The sequence below is a fragment of the Pteronotus mesoamericanus genome, unplaced genomic scaffold (assembly GCF_021234165.1).
Source record: "Pteronotus mesoamericanus isolate MK-2021 breed Mesoamerican mustached bat unplaced genomic scaffold, CSHL_Meso_final contig_33, whole genome shotgun sequence".
NCBI classification, from domain to species: domain Eukaryota; kingdom Metazoa; phylum Chordata; class Mammalia; order Chiroptera; family Mormoopidae; genus Pteronotus; species Pteronotus mesoamericanus.
The window spans coordinates 5,155,513-5,178,219 of NW_026555135.1; the positions used below are offsets into that span (position 1 = coordinate 5,155,513).

The following is a 22,707-nucleotide window of genomic DNA, read 5'->3' on the forward strand; positions in this document are numbered from 1 at the left end:
CTAAGCAAACAACTAGAATAGGAACAGAATCACAGAAATGGAGATTCCATGGAGGGTTATCAGCGGGGAGGGGGAGAGGGTAGAATAGGGGAGAAGGTACAGGGAATAAGAAGCATAAATGGTAGGTACAAAATAGACAAGGGATGTTAAGAATAGTATAGGAAATGGAGAAGCCAAAGAACTTATATGTACGACGCACGGACATGAACTAAGGGTGGCAGAAATGCTGGTGGCGGGGGGAGGTGCAGGGCAGAGGGGAATAAAGGGGAGAAAAAAAATGGGACAACTATAACAGCAATAATCAATAAAGTATACTTTATTTTTTTTATTTTAATTTATTTTTTCAAATACATTTGTCTCTGCCTACCCCCCACCACTTTCCCTTGCCCCCTCCCTCCTTCCCTCACTCAACTCTTCCCCTTTGGTTTTGTCCATGAGTCCTTGCTATATGTTCCTTGACTTTCCCCCTCCCTTCCTTTTCCCCGTCCCCGCTCCCTCCTTCCCTCTTGTCTCTGTTGATTTCTTTTCCTTTCAGTGTTGCTGGTCTTCTTTTCCTTGCATCTTTGTATTGTTGGTTAGGTTCCGCTTATAGGTGAGATTGTATGGTATTTGTCTTTCACCCCCTGGCTTATTTCGCTTAGCATAACGCTCTCCAGTTCCATCCATGCTGTCGCGAAGTTTAGTACTTTTTTTCTTTCTGCTGCATAGTATTCCATTGTGTATATGTACCATAACTTTTTGATTCAATCTTCTACTGATGGGCATTTAGGTTGCTTCCAACACTTGGCTATTGTAAATTGTGCTGCTATGAACATTGGGGTGCATAGGTTCTTTCGAATTGGCGTTTTGGTATTCTTAGGGTATAGCCCCAGCAGGGGAATCACTGGATCAAAAGGCAGTTCCGTTTTCAGCTTTTTGAGGAAATTCCACACTGCTTTCCACAGTGGCTGCACCAGTCTGCATTCCCACCAACAGTGGACTAGGGTTCCCTTTTCTCCACAGCCTCGCCGGCACCTGTTGTTTGTGGATCTGTTTATGATGGCCATTCTGACCGGTGTGAGGTGGTACCCCATGGTGGTTTTGATCTGCATTTCTCTGATGGCTAGTGATGCTGAGCATCCTTTCAAATGCCTCTGGGCCCTCTGTATCTCCTCCTTGGAAAAGCGTCTGCCCAGGTCCTTTGCCCATTTTTTGATTGGGTCGTTTGTCTTTTTGTAGTGGAGTCGAGTGAGTCCTTTATATATCTTGGAGATCAAACCTCTAACTGATGTATCATTAGCGAATATATTTTCCCATAGGGTTGGCTCCCTTTTCATTTTGCTGATGTTTTCTTTTGCCGTGCAGAAGCTTCTTATTTTGATGAGGTCCCACTTGTTTATTCTTTCCTTTATATCCCTTGCTTTAGGAGACATATCGGTGAAAAAATTGCTGCGTGGGATATCTGAGAGTTTCCTGCCAATGTTCTCCTCTAGGACTTTGATGGTGTTGCGACTCATATTTAAGTCTTTTATCCATCTTGAGTTAATTTTTGTGTATGGTGTCAGCTAATGATCCAATTTCAATTTTTTGCATGTAGCCGTCCAGCTCTCCCAACACGATTTGTTGAAGAGGCTATTATTGCTCCATTTTATGCTTCTGCCCCCTAATAAAGTATACTTTAAAAAAATATTTCTCTAAACATTCCCTCCTTCTCTCTCTTGATCTCTCTCACTCACACACAAACACTGCATATACAACAGATGCTCAGTAAATGTTAAATGAAAGAATTTGATGATTGGACTGTTCTGAATTTTAAAATATTAAATGACAAAGTTTTAAAATGTGAACTCAAAACTAAAATCAATAATAACTGGTTTGTTTAACTGTATTTTATTATGAACAAACAATATAATTTATAAGCAGAAAATACTGCAATCATCCAAATTTCTTATTATTCCATGTAAATACTTCACACTGGTTTTAGCAATTACCCCATATACTAGTCACAGAATAGGACTATCACTGGTCTGTGTTCAGTACAGTCAGGTCCAAAGTATTTTAACCAGCAGCCTTATCAAGACTGGCAGAGTGGGAGGCCCTCAAAAATAAGTGTCCAAAAAGAATCTCAGATTTTCTTGCTGTGACATTTACAAAATTTTATAGATACTTATATATATTTATATACTATAACCACCCCCACCATCCCACACAGTAGAATACATTACAATTTATAAACATTTTCATAGACAGTATTTCATTTGAGCATCATGAAAACCCAGTGAGGTAAATATGGGAGATACTATTACCGACTTAACAGATAAGGAAACCAAAACTAAGATCAAGTGATAGCTCAAAGGTCAACACTCTGTCTAAGACAGTTGCATCTCTGAAAGGTTAATTTTTTTTATAAATGTACTGAGTCCCCAAAGGCAAAACAGTAGAAGCTACCAGCCTAAAAGTCAGGTGATTAGTACCTGAATACCATTCTATAACTTTCTATTTGTGTAAGTTGGATAATTTACTTCTCAGAGACTCAGTTTTCTCACCTAGAAAATGGGAATAACAACATCTACCTTGGTGGGCTACTGTGAAGAGTAAAAAAGATCATATATGTGCCCTCATGGCAACATACCTAGGTTATAACAGGTGCTTAGTAAGTGGCAGCAACAGCTTTTATTACTATTTTTCTTTTTTCTCTAGGCCTTGGCTATCTCATATGCTGACAAGTTAAACAGAATTCTCTTTAAAATTCACTCTAGTTCTAAAAGACTACTTCTCCACTGGAAAGTTAGTCATTTCTATTTATTTTAAGATATACTAGGATTTCTAATAGTGGGTTACAACTGTCCCTACCTGTAGTTTCTCAAAATGTTTGTGTAAGTGAAACATGCAATGTGTTCATCAAAGCACGTGTAACTTACCCTGACTGGTGTGGCTCACTGGGTTGGGCGTCATCCCGCAAATGGAAAGGTCACTGGCTTGATTCCCAGATAAGGCACGTGACTGGGTTGTGGGCCAGGTCCCCAGTTGGGGATGTATGAAAGGCAAATGACTGATGTTTCTCTTACACATCGATGTTTCTCTCCCTCTCTTTCTCCCTCCCTTCCCCTCTCTCTAAAAATAAATAAATCTTTAAAAAAAGAGAAAGAGATCTTTATAAAAGAAAAAGTAACTTACCAAGAGCTTTGCAGCTTGAACTCGAACTACCCAGGAGCCATCACTGACCATGTGACAAATTTTTCCAAAAGCATCATCAACTAAGCGAATTTCTTCATTTGAAGACGGGATTGGGACAATGCTGAATTAAAAGAAAAAAAAAAACACAAATGGCAAAACATAAGCCTAAAGATTCAGGTTCGATAAAATGGAAATGACGAATGAAAACTGGAATAAGTAGAAATGATAATTAAATAATTAACATCCCAGAAGGATGAAATACATTTCATAGTAAACAAATGACTCTGGGAGTATAAACCAACCTTTTTAGTTGCACTGCAAATTTTCAGTCTTGAATAAAAGTGTTTTACTTATCAAAGGTACAAAGATTTGTGAAGATACTAAAAACTAGCTACCACAAAGTATTTTATATCTATCTTTAGTCTGTAGCTGTCAATATAGTAAATCTCACAATAAATCTGTATAAAACATATATCTGGTCCTAAAAGAGGAGGCAAATTCCAATTAGCCTTTTAATTAAAAAAAAAAAATTTGTCTCTCCACTTGAAAGAATTACTGTGAGAATAAATGATTTACTCACTACGAAAATATTCTTAACCAGGAAAACACTACATAAGGGATCGTTATTCTCAAACTACCTGGTATCTTTATCTGGCTAATGTAATTTACTAAAATGGGACCCAAACAATTTTAAAGATTTAAAAAGAGTAAGGGGAGAGGGAGATGCTGCAAAGCACCTGAGAAAGACAGTCTGATCCCTTCATTTATTCTTTACGTATAGAAGAGGAGGTTGGGACCCAGAGAGCGGAAATATCTTTCCCAAGATACACAGAAAGTTCATGGATGGCAGAGCTGAAGAACAAGGGCAAAGCATCCTGATTTTCAGGGTCTGTGATTTTCCTGTTTCATACTGCCTTCCAAAAATCTAACCAACACTCCTTTTCTGGAGGTGGGCTTTTTGCATGGTAGGAGGAAAGAAAAATGGCTTAGCAATGAAGAAAAGCTAGCTTACACCCACACTGACCTTTCAGGATAGAGCTGACTGACAACCCAGATAAGCTGGACTGCGGCACTGCGCACTTGTTCATAGTCATCAGAGAGCAATTTACAGGCCTGCAAACAAGGATTTCAAAAGTCTGTTAGTTTTGTGCCCCTCCCAGGTGTTGTTCAAACTATTTTCACAATGAGGATTGGGTAGCTGGGTAAGGATGCCAATCATAATACTTGTGGGTGGTTTTAACTCCTTGAGCTTTTGCCCAAGAAAGAATTCCTGGCTTCTGTCAGCTGTCGGGTCTGTGTTCTGACTGTGAACCCTCCTACCCCACGTCTGGAAGCAGAACTACAGACAGCACAGAAGCATCTAGAGTAGCACAATTCCAGCAAAGCGGGGGGAGCCCACACTGCTGCTCCCACAGGCTGAAACAGCACAGATAGGTTTTTTCCTACCTGTAAAATCAAAGCACAAATTTCTGACTGACAAGCCATCTGAAATATATATACAATTTTAATACTAAGCTGCCAAAAGAGGCCAGATATTTGTGTTTTCCTTTGGTCTGAAATGGAATATCCCTACTCCACCCACAGTCATAGCAACACTCTAGACCTCAACAACACCCAGAATTCCTCCTTGTCTGAGTTTTTCACGTCCTATATTTCATGCTCTCACCAGAATCTTCCATTTCCATGGACTTAACCCATCACACCTGCTCTTCAATCCCTTTTAACCTACCTATCCATTTACCCAGGGTTTCTCAATCTTGGCGCTACCAACATTTTAGACTAATTTTTTTTTGAGGCGCTGTCCTGTGCACTGTAAGAAGTTTAGCAGCATCTCTGGCCTCTACCCCCTAGATGATTATAGCACTGCCTCCTTTCCCTCTCCCCAGGTGTTGCAACAGTTAAAAATACCTCCTTTCCCCAGCATTTGACACTGCTGACTATGAAACGTCTCTCCTGACTTTTCTGGAATACTTTTTTTCTCTTCCTCCATCTGGTTGCTTCTCAGTTCCATTCTCAGGCTGCTTTCTTCTGTCTACCTCTTAAATATTGGGCTTTGCCCATAGCTCCATCCTTGGTTTCTTTCAATCTTTTTACTTTCTCTGGGTATTCTCATGATCCCTAGATATTGATGGCTCCAACACTGATCGCTCCTGAGGTCCAGACTTTCACAACTATTTATGACCTAAAATTTTCATCAACCCTTCAAACTCAATATAACCAAAACAACTGATTAGGTATCTAATTCTACCTTCTATCTCAAAGTCTCCATCATCATTCCATCCTTACTCCCTTGAGGCTCTCATCATCGCTTGCTTAGTGTTTAAAGCGCGCGCGCGCGCACACACACACACACACACACACACACACACACACACACCCCCACCCCCACCCCCACACACACCCAGGCCCAAACTGGAGTCACTTGTGCTAAGCCCCACCAAGACTTAATACCTAATCGAACTAGTTTCAGCTTCTCTCAAGAATGGAATTTTAAACCAATCAGTCTGGAATTATCTGTTCAGCACTATAGAGGTAATCTGCTTGATAAGATCCCCTGCTTTCCCCTAAGGGTAAGTAACCTTGCCCAACAAAATCAACTCTTTTAATTTCCTTGCCCCACCTTCTATCTGCCTACAAAAGCCTTCCATTTTCTAAAACTCCTCGAAATACCTTCCTATTTGCTATATGGGATGTTGTCTCATTCATGAATCATTCAATGAAACCAATTAGATCTTGGTTCAAATTTCCTTGGTTGAATTTGGTTTTTTAATTATTTGGCTTGCCACATAGTTTTCCAATAGGGAGAGAAGGGGCTGGTCACATCAACACAACCATTCTGAACTCATTCTACTTCATTTTCTAAAAGAATAAACTTGGCGTACACAACAGTCATAATTATCCTCTCCCTCTGAAAGATAAAACCACTTTGATAGGCTAACAAAATCTGGTCTCCGACCGTGGATTTAGATTGACTGCCTCTAGATTTCTGCAATTGTTACACAAGAGAAATACCACTTTGTAAGGCCTTCTGGTGAGGCAATCAGCTTCTCCTAGTTATACTATAAATTCATTGTGCCTTTCTTTACCAATACTACAACAATCATGTGATAACGTTTCATATGATTCGAGGATCTTGGTCATCCTCCTCCAGTTTGTCAATTGCGGTGCCCAGAACTGACTTTATGTTTGGCCCAAGAAACCAAAGATCATCAAGACTACTACTTGGTTTATTCTGAACAATATATTTCTCTTTGTATACTCTGATATTTATATTGAGCTATGTAAATCCTCCTAAAAGTTCTTTTCACATATACTAGTGCTATTCAATTACATATCCCTTCTCTTCTTAGAATGTATGTTTTGAATACAACCTTACATTCATCCCAATTATGCTGTCACTATTAGCTTGATGAAGCTCCACGTTCTCAAATTCTGACAACAAATGTGCCACCCTCCCAGTTTCATGATACCTCCCATTCCCTAGCAGAGAAGTCACTTAAGGTACCTGATTATAAATTGCTTGGTGTAACTGCAGTCCTCTTTCATGGAGCTGCAACTATAAAATAAAGACAGAGTTTAAGTGATTGGGGAAAAAAATCCATACTTCCAATGTATCCACACAATCTCATATATTTCCCCCCATTATATCAGATTAACATGGTTCCCTTCCCATTCGCCAAAACAAGGGCTAAATAAATAAATAACCTGGTCAAAGACTTGTTAGTAGACATACTCAAACATTTAATAAATCTAACCAATGGACTCTCCCAAAGGGATATTAGAAAAATATGAAACAATGATAAGAAGGCTGAGGAAAAAATTATTAAAATCATCTCCTCCTAAAAAGCATCCCGTCAAAGTGGGTAAATTTCTCCTGTATTTCTGAAACATAGAAGGTACAGTACCACTTGAACTTAATGTAATACAATATTCAGGAGGATTCTATGTTTCAGAAATATAGGTGAAAACTACCAGAGAAGCCCAAAGAAAAGCACATCTGTTGTGCAGAACTTTGTGCCTTTGAGCTCTCTGATGTCACCAACACCTTCCTGAAAAGTATGCATTAGGTGTACCCTGGGTGGGGATTCAGAATGTACGCAAGGCAGCATCAGCCATGTACAAATGAAAAACAAACAAACAAATAAAACCATCCCCATTTAGTTTCCATGATGCCCATTTACCATTGCTTTTATAGCTGCTGTTCTGACACGTGGGTCTTGGTCACTGAAGTAATCCCCTATAATCTTCTGGACATCTCTGACAGCTAGGCCTTCTGTATCCTTTGTGACACTCTTCTCCAAAGAGCCCAGGTTGCCAAGTAATTGGAGGCACTTATTTCTTACACCGTGGGAAGTATCTGTCAGGTGCTATAAAAAGAAAAGAGAAGAAAAAAGGACATGATTAAGATGTCTTAAAAAAAAAAAAAAAAAAAACAGAAACAAAGGCATTCTATCAGCTTTAGGAATGACTTTGAACACTACATTCTCACCAAAGTCTGTCTAGTATCATGTTACTTGAGTATGTGTCTTCCAAAAAGGATCATAAGTCCTCAGAAAATAAAAAATAAGATTTCCATTTGTTCGTCATTGTAGTCCCAACAGCTTGCATATTGCCTTGTTAAGGTAGGACTGGACACTTTAAAAATGGTCTCTAAATTGCATTTTATTTGTTATCAAATCTAAAAACAAAAATTTATAAATTTTTAAAAATGTTAATATTCACACAGTATTATGTAAAAATCATAAGTGTACTGCTTAATTAAATTTCACAAAATAAATATACACATATAACAAGCACCTACATAAAGAAATGGAACATGACCAACACCCCAGAAACCCCTTCATGCCCCTTCTCAGTAACTACTCTACCACCATGAAAAATAGCCAGCATCTTACCTTTTCTTTTTTAAAGATTTTACTTATTTTTAGAGAGAGGGGAAGGAAGGGAGAAAGAGGCAGAGAAACATCAATGTGTGACTGGTTGTCTCTCGCATGCCCCCAAGTGGGGATCTGGACCACAACCTGGGCATGTGTCCCAACTGGGAATTGAACTGGCAACCTTTTAGTTTGCAGGCTCAGTCCACTAAGCCACACCAACTAGGGCATTAACTTCTAACACAAAGATTTATTTTGCCTATTTTTGTATTTTATAAAATCAAATAGTTTCTGGTTCCTTTTGTTTAATATTATCTTTGTGAGATTAGAGATTATAGTATGTCATGAAGATATGGTTCATTCATTTTCATTTACTATATAGTATTCCATTTGTGAATATACCACAATCCATTTATCTTTTCTACTGTTGATAGGTATTTGAGTTATTTCCAGTTTGGGGCTATTCTGAATAATGCTACTATGATTATTCTTGAATATGGCTTTTGGTGTGCATGTTCACATTTCTGTTGGATACATACTTAGGAATAGAACTGCTGGGTCACTGGGCATGCATATGTTCAGTTTAAAAAGCCACTGCCAAAAAACAAAACAGTTGTACTAATTTACACTTCCACCAGTAACCCATAAGTGTTCCCATTTTGCCACATCCTTGCAAACACTTAGTACTGTCAGCCTTTTTTCATTTTAGCTCTTCTCACTGCATTTTAATCAAATCATCAGTTATTCTCTTTCTCATGCCTAGGCCTAAGCTACTAAAATAAGCTATTTGTACAATGCAGTAACAAAAACAAAAATACCTTAATGAAATGAGGTTGCACAGTAGGTCATAATATGGTGTGGAACTCTGCCTTTTAAACTTCTTAGACTGAGGTCCAAAGAATTATTCGTTACATTGCAACACAGTACTCACACACAAATATACACACAGAAAGTTTAACAGAACAATATTTACCATTATATCTTGTGATGTACTCTGATAACTGAATTCTATTTTTCTATTTTTTACTGAATTTATTGGGGTGACATTGGTTAATAAAATTATACAGGTTTCAGGTGTACAATTCTATAATAAATCATCTGCATAGTGTATTGTGTGTTTACCATCCCAAGTCAAGTCTCTTTCCATCACCATTTATATCCTCTATCCTCATCTACCTCCCCTACCCAACCCCCTGTAGTAATCACCATACTGTTGTCTGTGTCTATGAGGTTTTTTTCCCTTTGCTTAATCTCTTCACCTTTTTCACCTACTCCCAACAAGCTCTGTCCCCTCTGACAGCTGTCAGTCTGTCCTCTGTCTATGAGTCTGTTTCTATTTTTTTTTTTTTGGTTAAGTTTATTTTGTTCATTAGTGAAATCATATGGTACTTGTCTTTCTCTGACTGGCTTATTTCACTTAGCACAATGCTCTCCGGGTCCACGCTACTGCAAAGAGTAAGATTTCCTTCTTTTTTATGGCCAAATAGTATTCCATTGTGTAAATGCACCACAGCTTTTTAATCTACTCATCTACTGCTGGAAACTTGGGCTGTGTCAAAATTGTGGCTATTATAAATAATGCTGCAATGAGCATACAGGTGCATATTTTCTTTTGAATTACTGTTTTGGTTTCTTTGGATATTTTCCCAGAAGTGGAATCACTGGGTCATACAGTAGTTCTATATTTAATTTTTTCAGGTAACTCCATACTGCTTTCCACAGTGACGGCACCAATCTGCATTCCCACCAACAATGCACATGGGTTCCCTCTCTTCCTTTACTCCAATTCTCACTATCTGTTGTTTGTTGATTTATTGATGACAGCAATTCTGACAGGTGTGAGGTGACATGTCATTGTGTCTTTAATTTCCACTTCTCTATTAGTGACATTGTCTATTGTCCTCTTTGAGAAGTGCCTATTCAGGTCTTTGCCCATTTTTTAGATAGTGTGTTTCTTTGGTGTTGAGTTTCATAAGTCCTTTACAAATTGTGGATATTAACCCCTTATCAGATGTATCATTAATGAATACATTCTCCCATTCAGTGGGCTGTCTTCTCATTTTGTTGGTTTCCTTTGCTGCACAAAATTTTTTTAATTTGATGTAGTCTCATTTATTTCCTTTTTCTTTTTTTTTTTAATTTATTGATTTTAGAGAAAGAGAGGAAGAAAAGAGAAGAGAAGAGAAACATCGATTTGTTATTCCACTTACTTATGCATTCATTGGTTGTTTCTTGTATGAATCCTGACTGGAGATCAAACCTGCAAACTTGGAATGTTAGAACAACATTCTAACCAACTGTGCTAACCAAATAGTGTTGTTTATTTTTTTCTATTGTTTCCCTTGCCCAGGACAATATATCAGAAAAATACATTGCTATGAGAAATATCTGAGGTTTTTTTTTTTAGATTTTATTTATTTATTTATTTATTTATTTATTTATTTATTTATTTATTTATTTTAAAAAGAGGAGAAAGGAGGGAGAAAAATATTGATTGGTTGCCCCTCCACTGGAGAACAAACTTGCAACCCAGGCATGCACCCCAACTGGGAATCGAACCTGTGACCCTTTGGCCTGCTGGATGATGTCCAACTAACTGAGTCTCACCAGTCAAGGCAAGAAATGTCTGAGATTTTACTGCCTATGTTTTCTTCCAGGATGTTTATGGTTTTGAGTCTAACCTTTAAGTCTTTAATCCATTTTAAGTTTATTCTTGTGTACAATGTGAGAAGGTGGTCTAGTTTCATTTTTTTTGCACATTTCTGTCCAATTTTTCTAACACCATTTATTGAATAGATTATCTTTACCCTGTTGTATGTTTTTGCCTCCTTTGTTAAATGCTAATTGACTATAAAGGTGTGAGTTTACTTCAGGGCTCTCTATTCTGCTCCGCTGATCTGTATGTCTGTTTTTATTCCATTACTAGACTCTCCTCATATCACTCTCATCCACTGCACTCTCTGGAGCTCAGGATAAGTGGCTACAAAAAAACTTATTGTGTATTGGCCCTTTACGAGGGAGCCTGTGTGTCTAGCAGACTCCTGTCTCTCCCTGATGAGCAGAAACCCCACTGCTTTTCAAAGCCAGATGTTATATAGGTACCTTATTTCAGCTCTGGTGGTCTGGGCTGGGGATCCTGGCTTGGGATTTAGACCCTACAGGTCTCAGGGGGAACCCCCGCAAGCTGCAATCTCCCTTCAAAATCTCAGCCTCAGGTTGAGTGCAGCTAGCACTTCTTGTATCTCTGTACTTCCTACCAGTTGCGATGCTCCTACTGTAAATCTTGGTTATAAGACTGCTTCAGTTGATTATTCAGGATGACATTTCCATAATTCAGTTGTAATTCCAGTTTGTTCCTGGGAGGAGTTAAGTGTGGCTTCCACTTACTCAACCACCATCTCCCCTCAATTATATTTTGTTTTTAAAAAAATACTAATCACGACTCATGAAACTGATTGCATTATCCACCAATGGATCATAATACTCAGTATGAGAGACACTAGTGTACAGAAAAGTAAATGGAACTCAAGATTTAAAAACATGGGTTCACAGATCTCCTTAGAAAACTGGCTAGTCTTAGGACGAGGTCAAGAAATATGTAAAGAGTCTGGGACATCTTACACCAGAAGCAAGGAAGATGTTAAGAACCGATAAGAGACGCCAAATCCCCATGTGGTAGATATAAAATGGAGGGATCCCAGCGCCACACCAAACTAACCAGCCCGGGGTTCCAGTGCCAGGAATGTAAGTTCCATAACTTCTGGCTGTAAAAATCAGTGGGAGTTGGGAAGGTGAAAGAAACTGCAGGATTCTCAGGCCTCTCCTGTTAAAGGGCCTCACACCACACATGGAGTTACTTAGACCCACTCCCTCTGGGCTCCAGCACCAGGTTAGCACCTTGAAGGGCACCAGTGGCATTCAGCGAGGAACTGAAGTGTCTGGTATCAGGGTGAGAGCTGAGGGACTGCTTCCTCCCAGACAGAACTGCAGGCAGTGGCCACTATACCTTTTCTGAGCCCTCCCCTACACAGTGCCACAGCGCAGGAGCACCATATCTGAATCTCCATCAACCTGGCTCACACGGTGAGCCCTGTCCTGACCATTACCTAAGGGTCCACCACATCCAACTTATGGGCCCACCCAAGCTGGTAACAGTGGCTAGTCTATATGAAAGGCTGGCCTAGGCACAGGCTTCAGACCTTCCTAAATCGGCTCAAACAAGTAACAGCTGAGGCCCACCCCTCCCCATACCTCTTGCTGAGTGACCCCAGGCTCAGCACCAGCAGCAGCCATCTACAGATCACTTTATAGCTTAGGCCAAGGGGCCCCAGACAGAACACAGGTGGAGGCTGACCTTGGCCTGGACCACCCAGGAAACCCCAGAGCCTGAGCACCCAATGGACAGCTACAGACCATGTCAAAGCACCACCCAACCACCTCTACAAGCCATAGAGGAAGGTTGTTGCTGGCAAGGGGTCACAGCCAGTCCTACCAGCTGACTGGACTGGGTAAATCCTGCCCATTGAACTGCTGACAACAATCAAGACTCATCTACAAGAGAAGGGAGTATTCAGTCCAAGTGAGAGGTGCACCTCAAGTACACAGCTTGGGCGATGGGGAGGCTATGCCACTGGACTCTACAGAACACCTACTACATTAGGCCACACTACCAACATAGGGAGTCAAAGCAGCTCTACCAAATACATAGAAACAAACACAAGGAGGCTGCTAAAATGAGAAGACAAAGAAATATGGCCCAAATGAAAGAACAAAACTCCAGAAAAAGAATTAAACAAAACAGAGATAAGCAATGCATCAGATATAGAATTCAAACCACAGGTTATAAGGATACTCAAGGAACTCAGTGGGTACTTCAACAACATAAAAATGATCCAACTAGAAATGAGGGAGACACTAATTGAAATAAAGAACAATTTACAGGGAATCAACAACAGAGTACCTGAAGCCAAATATTAAATCAATAATGTAGAACATAAGGAAGGAAAAGACATCCTATTGGTGCAGCAAGAAAAAAGAATCCAAAAAATTTAGGATCATGTAAGGGGCTTTTGAGACAACTTCAAACATTCCAACATTCTCATCATAGGGGTGACAGGAAAGTAAGAAATTGGAAACCTATTTGAAAAAATAATACAAGAAAACTTCCCTGAATTGGTGACGGAAATAAGACATACAAGTCCAGGAAGAAGAGAGAGCGAGAAACAAGATGGATGCAAAGAGGACCACACCAAGATATATCATAATTAAAATGCCAAAAGTTAAAGGTAAGGAGAGAATCTTAAAAGTAGCAAGAAAAAAGCAGTTAACAACCTACAAAGGACTTCCTATAAGACTGTCAGCTGACTTCTCAAAAGAAACTTTGCAGGCTAGAAGGGATTGGCAAGAAGTATTCAAAGTAATGAAAAGCAAACCCTATACAGCAAAGCTATCATTTAGAATCGAAGGGAAGGTAAAATGGTTTCCAGACAAGGTAAAGCTAAAGGAGTTCATCATCACCAAACCATTATTTATGAAATGTTAAAGGCACTTAAGAAAAACAAGAAGACCAAAACTATGAACATTAAAATGGCAATAAATACATAACTATCAACAACTGAATCTAAAGAACAAACTAAGCAAACAGGCGTAACAGAAACAGAGTTACAGATATGGAGAACACTGGGATGGTGGCCAGTGGGGAGGGGGGATCTGGGGGAATGGGTCAAGAGGTGACGGGATTAAGAAGTACAAATAGGTAGGTACAAAATAGCCATGAGAATGTAAAGTACAGTGTAGGAAATGGAGTTGCCAAAGAACTTATATGCATGACTTATGGACATGAACAAAGGTGTAGGAATCACTGGAGGGAGTGGGAGATGCTGGGTGTAGGGGAGAAAAAGAGGGAAAAATTAGGACAACTGTAATAGCATAATCAATTTAAAAAAGGAGAGAACCATAGGTCTTGCTTTATTGCCATCTTTAAATTTTTCTAACATAATGTGCTCCTTTCTAACCATAGGATCTTTGCATGTGCTCTCTCCTCTGCCCAGACTTTTCCATTCACTCCTCATTCCACACTCTTTGCTTAAATAACTCTTAGCACATGTTAAGATCTTAAAGTCTAAGCTCAACTATCACTTCCTCTGGGAAACTTTCCCTAATTAAGTTAAGCACCACCCACCACACCATATCCCTATTTTGGAGCAATTAAAACAATACCAGTTAAGAAACCTTGCCCTAATCCTACCTATCTGACAAACTATTTCTTTCAAAACCCAAGTGAGGTAACATCTATTCCAGAATGCTTTTCTTAATACTTCTCTCACCCCAAGGACTTTTTCTACTCCTTCTCCTAGCAACTTTTATACCTCACAGTTACTTCTGTTATCGCAAGAAGCATATTATATTATATATCCGTTACAAGCCTGACTATTGGCTCATGAGTTCCTTAAAGGTTGCAATCTCATTTGTCCAAGGAAGATATACAAATGGCCAATAAGCACATGAAAATATGCTTACCATCATTAATTACTAACCATTACAGAAAAACGAATCAAAACCACATGACACCACTTATACCCATTAGGATGGCTAAGGTCAAAAAAGAAAAAATGTTGGCTAGGAAGTGGTGAAACTGGAACCTTTGTGCACTGCTGGTGATAACGTAAAATGGTACAGCCACTGTGGAAACAGTATGGCAATTCCTCAAATAATTAGAAATAGAATTACCATATGATCCAGCAAATTCTACTTCTTGATAAATACCTGCATTGGTCTGCTTGGGCTGCCATAATAAAATACCACAGGCTAGTTGGCTTAACCAACAGAAAGTTATTTTCTCACAGCTGTGGAGGCTAGAAGTCCAACAAGTGCCAGCAAACTGGGTTCCTAGTGAGGGCTGTATTACTGGCTTGCAGATAGCCATCTTCTTGCTGTGTCCTTTTCTACGTAGCCTTTTCTACATGCACACATAGAGACAGTCTGGTCGCTCTTCCTCTTATCCTAAGGACACCAGTCCTATCTGATTAGAATAGGCCTTTTGGCCTCATTCAATCTGAACTATGTCCTTAAAGGCTGCATCTCAAAATACAATCACACTGGGGGTTAGGGCTTCACATATAAATCTAAAGGGGCACAAGTCAGTCAATAACAATACTCAGAAGAATTGAAAACAGAGACTCGAAGAGAGACTTGTACAACCTTGTTCACAGCAGTATCATTTGCTACAGCCAAAATGTGGAAGCAACCCAAATGTCCATCAAAAGATGAATGGGTAAACAAAATGTGGCATATACATTTAATGGAATATAATTTAACCTTAAAAAGGAATGGAATTCTGACACGTTACAACATGGATAAACTTTGAGGACATGTTATATAAACTGAATGTTTGTGTTTCCCAAAAATTCTTATGTTGAAATCTTATCCCCAGTGTGATAGTATTTGGAGGTGGAGACTTTGGGAGGTGATTAGGTTATAATGGTGGAGCCCTCATAAATTTGTTACGTGCCCTTATAACAGGGTCTCCAGAAAGCTCCCTTCTCCTACCATGCAAAGATACAGAAAACAGCCATCTATAATCCAAGAAGAAGGCCATCACCAGACACCAAATCTGCTGGCAGCTTGATCTTGGGTTTGTCAGCCAGAAATGTGAGAAATAAAGGTTTAATTAAACCTCCCTGTTTACAGTATTTTTGTTATAGCTGCCCAAACACTAAGACAGTTGCTAAGTAAAATAAGCCAGACACAAAAGAATATGTATTATATATGACAGCAGTTATATTATGTACCTGGAGTAGTCTAATTCATAAAGACCTAAAATAGAATGGTGGTTGCTAGGGACTGGGGCAAAGGGGGAATGGGCAGTTAATGATTAACGGGTACAGTTTCAGCTTTGCAACTTGGAAAAAGTTCTGTGACTAGATGATGGTGATGGTAGCACACAGTGAGAGTATCCTTAATGCTACTGAACTGTACACTTTAAAATGGTTACTATGGTAAATTGTATGTTATATGTATTCTTTCTCCATTCAATGGTATTAAAATTAGTTGACAAAAGACGCACAGGTTTATTTTTGGACTCTCAAATATACTCCACTGATCTTTATAGCTGTATTTATGCAGTACCCATGTCTTGCTTACTGGGGCTTTGAACTAAGTTTTTGACATCAGCAAGTGTAAAGTCAAAATTTTGTTGTTCTTTTTCAAGATTGTTTCGACTATTTTGGTTCCCTCTAAAAGGTTATCATTAAGTTTTATACTTCTTTTGCTAAGTTTATTAGCATTTTATTATTTTTGATGCTCTTGTAAAAGGGTTGTGTTCATAATTTCATTTTTATATGGCTCACTGCAAGTATATAGAAATACAAATGCTATTTTTAATATTAATTGTTTCCTGCAACCTTGCTGGACTTGTTTATTCTAATAGTTTTTTAGTGGATTCTTTAGGATTTTTTATATACAAGATCATGTCATACAAATAAACAGGGATAGTTTTACTTCTTCCTTTCCAATATGGATATCTTTTCTTCCTTTTTCTTGCATACTGCTCTGGCTATTAGGGCGTCTAATACAATGCTGAAAGAAATGACGGGAGACACATGGACGTACTTGTTTTATTTCCAATCTTAAATGGGGAAAGCTTCTAGTCTTTCACTATTAGTATGATGCTTGCTGTCAGTTTTTCTCAGATGCCCTTTATCAAATTGAGGAAGTTCCATTCTATTCCCAATATCTTTGGTGTTTTTTTACTGAAATGTGGTTGAATTTTGTCAAATGCTTTTTCTGGGTCTATTAAGATTATCATGTGATTTTCATACTTTATTCTATTTTTATGACGTACGACATTAATTTACTTTCAGATGTTGAACCAACCTTGCATTCCAGGGATAAATCCCACTTGGTCATGGGGTATCATCCTATTTACATATTGCTGGGTTTGATCTGCTAGTATTTTGTTAAGGATTTTTACATTCACATTCGTAAGACACACTGGTCTACAGTTGGCTTTTCTTGTGCTATCTCTGCCTGGTTTTGGTACTGGGATCACATTAACTTCATAGAATGAGTTTGGAATATCTCCTCCTCTTCTATTTTTTAGGAAAGTTTGTGAAGAATTGGTATTAATTCTTATTGAAATGTCTGATTTAAAGACATCTGGAGCTGAGTTTTTTTTGTGGGTAGGTTTTTGTTTTTCATTACTAATTTAATTTCTTTACTTGTCATTGGTTTATTCACAATGCATAACAATCCATTGAGTACAACACCTTTCTCACAAGCACAGCCTCACAGATACATACGAGGTCTGTCCAGAAGGTATCTAGTCATGTCTATCCAGCCATGTAATATGAGAAATAGAGACATTTATTGAAGAAGATTCAAGATACAAGAAACATTGTACATAGGACAGTGACTTCTCAGTCTTCTTCAAAGCAGGCACCTTGGGACCTCACACAGTCCTCCCAATTGCCATCAGCTATCCTGTCGCACTTTCCTGAATGTCATTGATGGTCTGAAACTCTTCTCTTTCAAAGGTGATTTTAGTCTTGGGAAAAGCCAGAAGTCACGGGGCACTGAATCTGGGCTGTAGGGGACCTAGTCATCTAGGTAATTTGATGTTTGGCCAAAAAACTCTGCACCAGACATGATGCATGGGCAGGTGTGTTGTCATGACAAAGTTGCCAATCACCAGTTGCCCATAGCTGCGGCCTTTTGAATCATCTGAACAGTTTCCACAAAGGAGTTCAAGCTTAATACAAAATTGGATGGAGATTTGTTGCTCTACTTGTTTAGTTATTTTGAATGCAACAGCCACACAGTACACATGCTCATTCAATGGCATCTACTGCCCCCACTGAATAGTACAATGAAGTCATCATTGTTTATGCATGCACATTCCAGTACACTCCCTTTGGCTGCCAGGTTATATCGATGCTGCACAAACTGTTCCTGTTGTATTAATGGCTGGACTTTTTCCAGACAGGCCTCATAAATACATTCTCTCCCACTAAGATATACCTACTCTCTCAGTACAATCCCTAGTTTTTTCCACTTTGGCTCTTAATGTTACGCTTGTCAAAGTGTTTTGTGTTTGTTGCTGTTGTTTATTAAGAAAACTAGAACATTCATTTCTGGGATCAGAAATAGTGTTCTAATTCTATGAATATAATACTCTTTTACAATTCAAACATACTTGTCTTCCTATTAGCTCAAAAATGAATTTATCATAAAGATTAGAAGTAAAACCAATTCTACAAGCTTTAATAGCTGCTGTTATTAAAAGCTCCAAATTAAGTCAAAAAGCACAACTAATGTGTGTCTATTTCTTTAATAATCATAAAAAAAAACCTTAAAAAACCCTTTCCGAAACGCTTGTTTCGGTGTAGTTGGTTTGTTTATTGAAGCAAAAAAGCATAACAAGATCACGGGCTTTGGAATCAGAAAAACCAAAGTTTATACACTGGTTCTGTAACTTCCTACCTATGAAAACTTGGACAAGTTTAAACCCCTAAACCTCAGTTCCCACCTTTATAAACACAGATAACAGTACTTACCTAAAGGACTATGAGGAACAAATGAAAAACTAAATACAAAGTACCATAATAAGCAGAGTGCTTATACTTGGCACAGTATACTCAGTAGCTACTTTAGTTATTTTCATTTCTTTTGGGAAAATGACGAAGTTCATTTTATAAGAAGTTACTCAACTTTATTCCTAATCCAACATCAAGAAACAACAAAATGAGATAGTTCTTAAAAGAATCAAAAGTCCTTGACAATTCTCAGTTACAAATTGACACTGTAGATCTAAGCAGTTCTTGCAGCTCATACCAAAACTGCTCAAGAAAAAAGTAACCCTGTGTCTTACCATTACACTCTTACCTTGCAGGCTACATCAACTAATCGCATCTGGATAGCTTGATTCTCTGGGAGTTTAGTGCCAATTGCAAGCAGAGTGTCCAACAGTTGAGCTAGGACTTGATGAGACTCTAGAAAGGAAGATGGAAAGTTGTGTTGTAAAATATCAAAAGGACATCACTAAAGAAACTAAGTTTACTTGGGTAAAGAATGTAGTTTTTTGTCATCTAAGTTCTCCTATTCGATTCTTGTTTCCCCTAAACTAAAAGCTAAGTTCCTAAAGGGATCATATCTAAATACTTGAGTCCTCCACAGGTCGGCCATAGTGTTCCAAAAATGTTTAGTGCCTGACTAATTCAGGGCTTTTCACTGCCTTCAAGATAAAGTCCAAATTTCTTAGCATGGCATGCATCCATGCATTCATGCATACATACATACATACTAGTCTCTCTACAACATCCAACCCTGCCTACCTTTCTAGCCTCATCTCTTTCAACTTTCTTCTAGCACCCTTTTTCCCAATTACTTAGATTTCACGTTCCCTATCTATGATCAGCACAACTTCCCTACCTAGAATGACTTCACCCGCACCCAACTCCATTCTCAACCCCATTTCTCAGGGAGCACCTACTAATTGTAAAGTGTTACCTCCTATATGAGGGTTTCCCTCTTCCCCAAGAATGGATCATTTGCTCCTTTTTGCTTCCACTGCACCCTCAACATCAGCTCTCCAAAACTTTACTACACTTACTAATTTTCATATCTAATTAAACCAGGAAACTGAAAGAACCTTGAGAGCAAAGACTTTTATTCACCTTCGTATTCTCAGAATTTAGCATGACTCATTATTTGCCCAATGAAATTTAATAAATGGGCAAAAAGCCAAATCCAAATAAATCAATATCAATCGTCTTAGCCAGATTTTCTTTGTCTAAATTCCCTTCCTTGTTCCAAAACATGGTTCTTATAATGCCAGTAGTATACAAAAGGATTTTAGGTGACATTCAGATAATCGTTTTTATATTAATAACCATGTATACATTTTCATGTACATAATAAAAACTGGCATTACCATCTATTGATGTCACATGTCACTAATTTCCTTTTAATATAAAGAGGCTCTTTAATTGTATTTAATTAAAAAGAAAAGTGTCCACTTAAGAAAAACACTGGTAAACCATAGTATAGATATGAAACAAATGTGTGAAAAGTGGTATGCATGCTATACAAATGACTAAAGCTCAGAAAATACTGGTTAAATCATCTTTTAGTAAGACTTCCAGTTAAACATAGTAGATTGAACACATCTGTCTGTCATTATTTTTTCTAAAACATCATTAATATAAGAGCAAAGAAATTATACAGGTGTAAACTTGCAAATACAAAGAAAATAGGAAAATAAAGGTAGGCAGATGAGAAAAGTCAATAAATCTTCTGAAGGTAGAAAGCAGATAATTTGCAACAGAGAAAGACAAAATGATTTCATTTACATGTGGAATATAAAGAATATAAACAGAGGAGAAATCAAGATGGTGGAGGAGTGAGTGGAAGTCACACTGACCTCATCCCAGGACCAACCTGGAATTACAACTAAATTATGGAGAAGTCACACAGAACAAACAACTGAACAGTAGTGAGAGGGGAGCCTTATAACGTCGGACAGACAGAAGAATCAGCTTTAGCACAACCTGACTGGTAAGGAGTGTGGTAGAGACTCGAGAAGGTAGGCAGGGCGCCTATGGGCAGCAGCACCAGAAGGATATTGAAATGTCCAGTTGGATGCCCCTGAGAAGAGCAGGGTCTAAACCAAAAGCGGGAATCTCTAGCCTACAGCACCAGAGCCCAGAAAGTACATAGATAACAGCCAGCTGTGAAAAGCGGCAGGGTGGCTCTCTGCCAGAGATGGGCAGCTAGAGACGCAAAGAGCCTTTTAAAGGGCCAACGCATAAATTTTTATTTGCAGCTACTTACCCTGGTCTCCGGCAAAGATGGGGGCAGAGTGCTCTAGAGATGCCTGAGGAGAGACTGGGGAAAGAGGCTTTGGGGAGAGAACTGAGAGAAGAGCTGACAGAATCCCAATGCTGACTCATCCCCCATGTGGCAGCAGCCATCTTGCTCAGGAAAACCATTCTCCCGTGTGGCAACAGGATGAGAGGACACAATAGCCACGTCCCCAGCAGACACTCAGCTCTGGCCTGGTGGTGCTAAAGCTTGACTGCTGAGTATAGGGTGGCAGCCATAGATAGTAGATCCCTGGCTGAAGGGGGATGCAGAGTGCTCTAGAGACATTTGAGGAGAGACTGGAGACAGTGGTTTTGGGGGAGAGGACAGACAGAGTAGCCAGCAGGACCCGAGTGCTAACTCCATCCCCATACGGCAGCAGCCAGCTTTCTCAGGCAAACCACTCCCCTGAGTGGCAGCAGCATGAGAGGACCCAATAACCCCACGCAGTGGTGCTTAAGCCTGACTGCTTAGTGCAGAGTGACCAGATTAACAACTGAAGGAGAGAGCCAGACCATAGATTCCTGGAAGTCTCGAACAGACTGCCTAAGCTCAGACAGTATCAACAGCTGACATCATCAGAGGCAGATCCAGAAATTAAAAAAAAAGCAGTCTCCTACTATAGGAATTTCATACCACAAAGTAAGGAAATCAAAATAGATCAATTTAAGAAGCAGAAGTAAAAAAAGAAGAGTCTCACAAATAATGGGAAGACAAAGAAACACCCCCTAATTGAAGGAAAAGGAAGAATCCCCAGAAAGAGGACTAAATGAAATAGAAGCAAGTAAACTATCAGATATTGAGTTTAAAACAATAGTTTTAAGGAAGCTCAATGAGCTCAGGGAACCCAGGAGAATTACAAAAAAACTACAGGGAAACTACAAGGAATTAACTGCAAACCATATAGCATGAAAAAGGACATAGAAACTATCAGTTAGAGACAAGAGGAAATAAAGAATATAATTTCTGAATTGAAGAACACAGTAGAAGGAATCAAAAGCAGGCTCGATGAAGCTGAGGACCAAATCAGTGAGCTGGAGGACAATGTAGAAAAAAGCTCCCAGAAAGAGCAAGAAAATGAAAAAAGACTCAAAAAGAATGAAGAGGCATTTAGAGAAATGCAGGACAACCTGAAATGTAATAATATCCATATAATAGGGACACCAGAAGGAGGAGAAGAGGAGCAAGGGATAGAGAACCTGTTTGAAAAAGTAATGATGGAAAACTTCCCTAATTGGAGAAGAGAAAAAGTCACACAAGTCCAGGAAGCACAAAGAGGTAGTAACATACAATGGAGCCCTGGTACGGCTAGCAGCTGATTTCTCAACAGGAACACTAAAAGCCGGAAGACAACAGTCATGAAAAGTAAAGGCCTGAAACCAAGACTGCTCTACCCAGCAAGGCTCTCAATTAAAATGGAAGGTGAAATAAGGAGTTTCCCAGACAAAGAAGGCTAAAAGAATACACCTCCACCAAACCAGCATTGCAAGACATGTTAAAAGGGCTGCTTTAAAACGATAAGAGTCTATGAACACCCAGTTGCTTTCACAGTCACCAGTACTTGATATTACCAATATTTTTAATACTTATTCATCTGATTGTGACAATGATGTGTTATTTTGTTACTTTATTATTTGTTGAAACTAAACCTATTTTTGTAGGTTTTTCTTGAACCTATTTCTTGCCTATTTCTATTTTGTTTAAAAAGCTTCAAATGACTTTTTGGTATTCTTTATCCATTTTTTGACTAAATGTTTGTAGAATTTTTTCCCTAAAAAAACCCAACAAAACTATTAACTCTTTTTCAGATGTGTTGCAA

At 38.8% G+C, this 22,707-nt stretch overlaps 1 protein-coding gene across 1 annotated transcript in view; it reads right to left on the reverse strand.

Moving 5' to 3' along the window:
• The window catches only part of INTS4 (integrator complex subunit 4), a 100,577-nt gene that overhangs the window by 59,591 nt on the left and 18,279 nt on the right, over positions 1 to 22,707 (reverse strand). The window contains exons 4-8 of the mRNA XM_054576317.1: positions 18,912 to 19,018; positions 7,338 to 7,523; positions 6,662 to 6,712; positions 4,181 to 4,269; positions 3,157 to 3,277 (exon numbers count right to left, since the gene is read on the reverse strand). Of these exons, the coding sequence (XP_054432292.1) occupies positions 3,157 to 3,277; positions 4,181 to 4,269; positions 6,662 to 6,712; positions 7,338 to 7,523; positions 18,912 to 19,018 (554 nt within the window). The remainder of the gene's footprint in view (positions 1 to 3,156; positions 3,278 to 4,180; positions 4,270 to 6,661; positions 6,713 to 7,337; positions 7,524 to 18,911; positions 19,019 to 22,707) is intronic.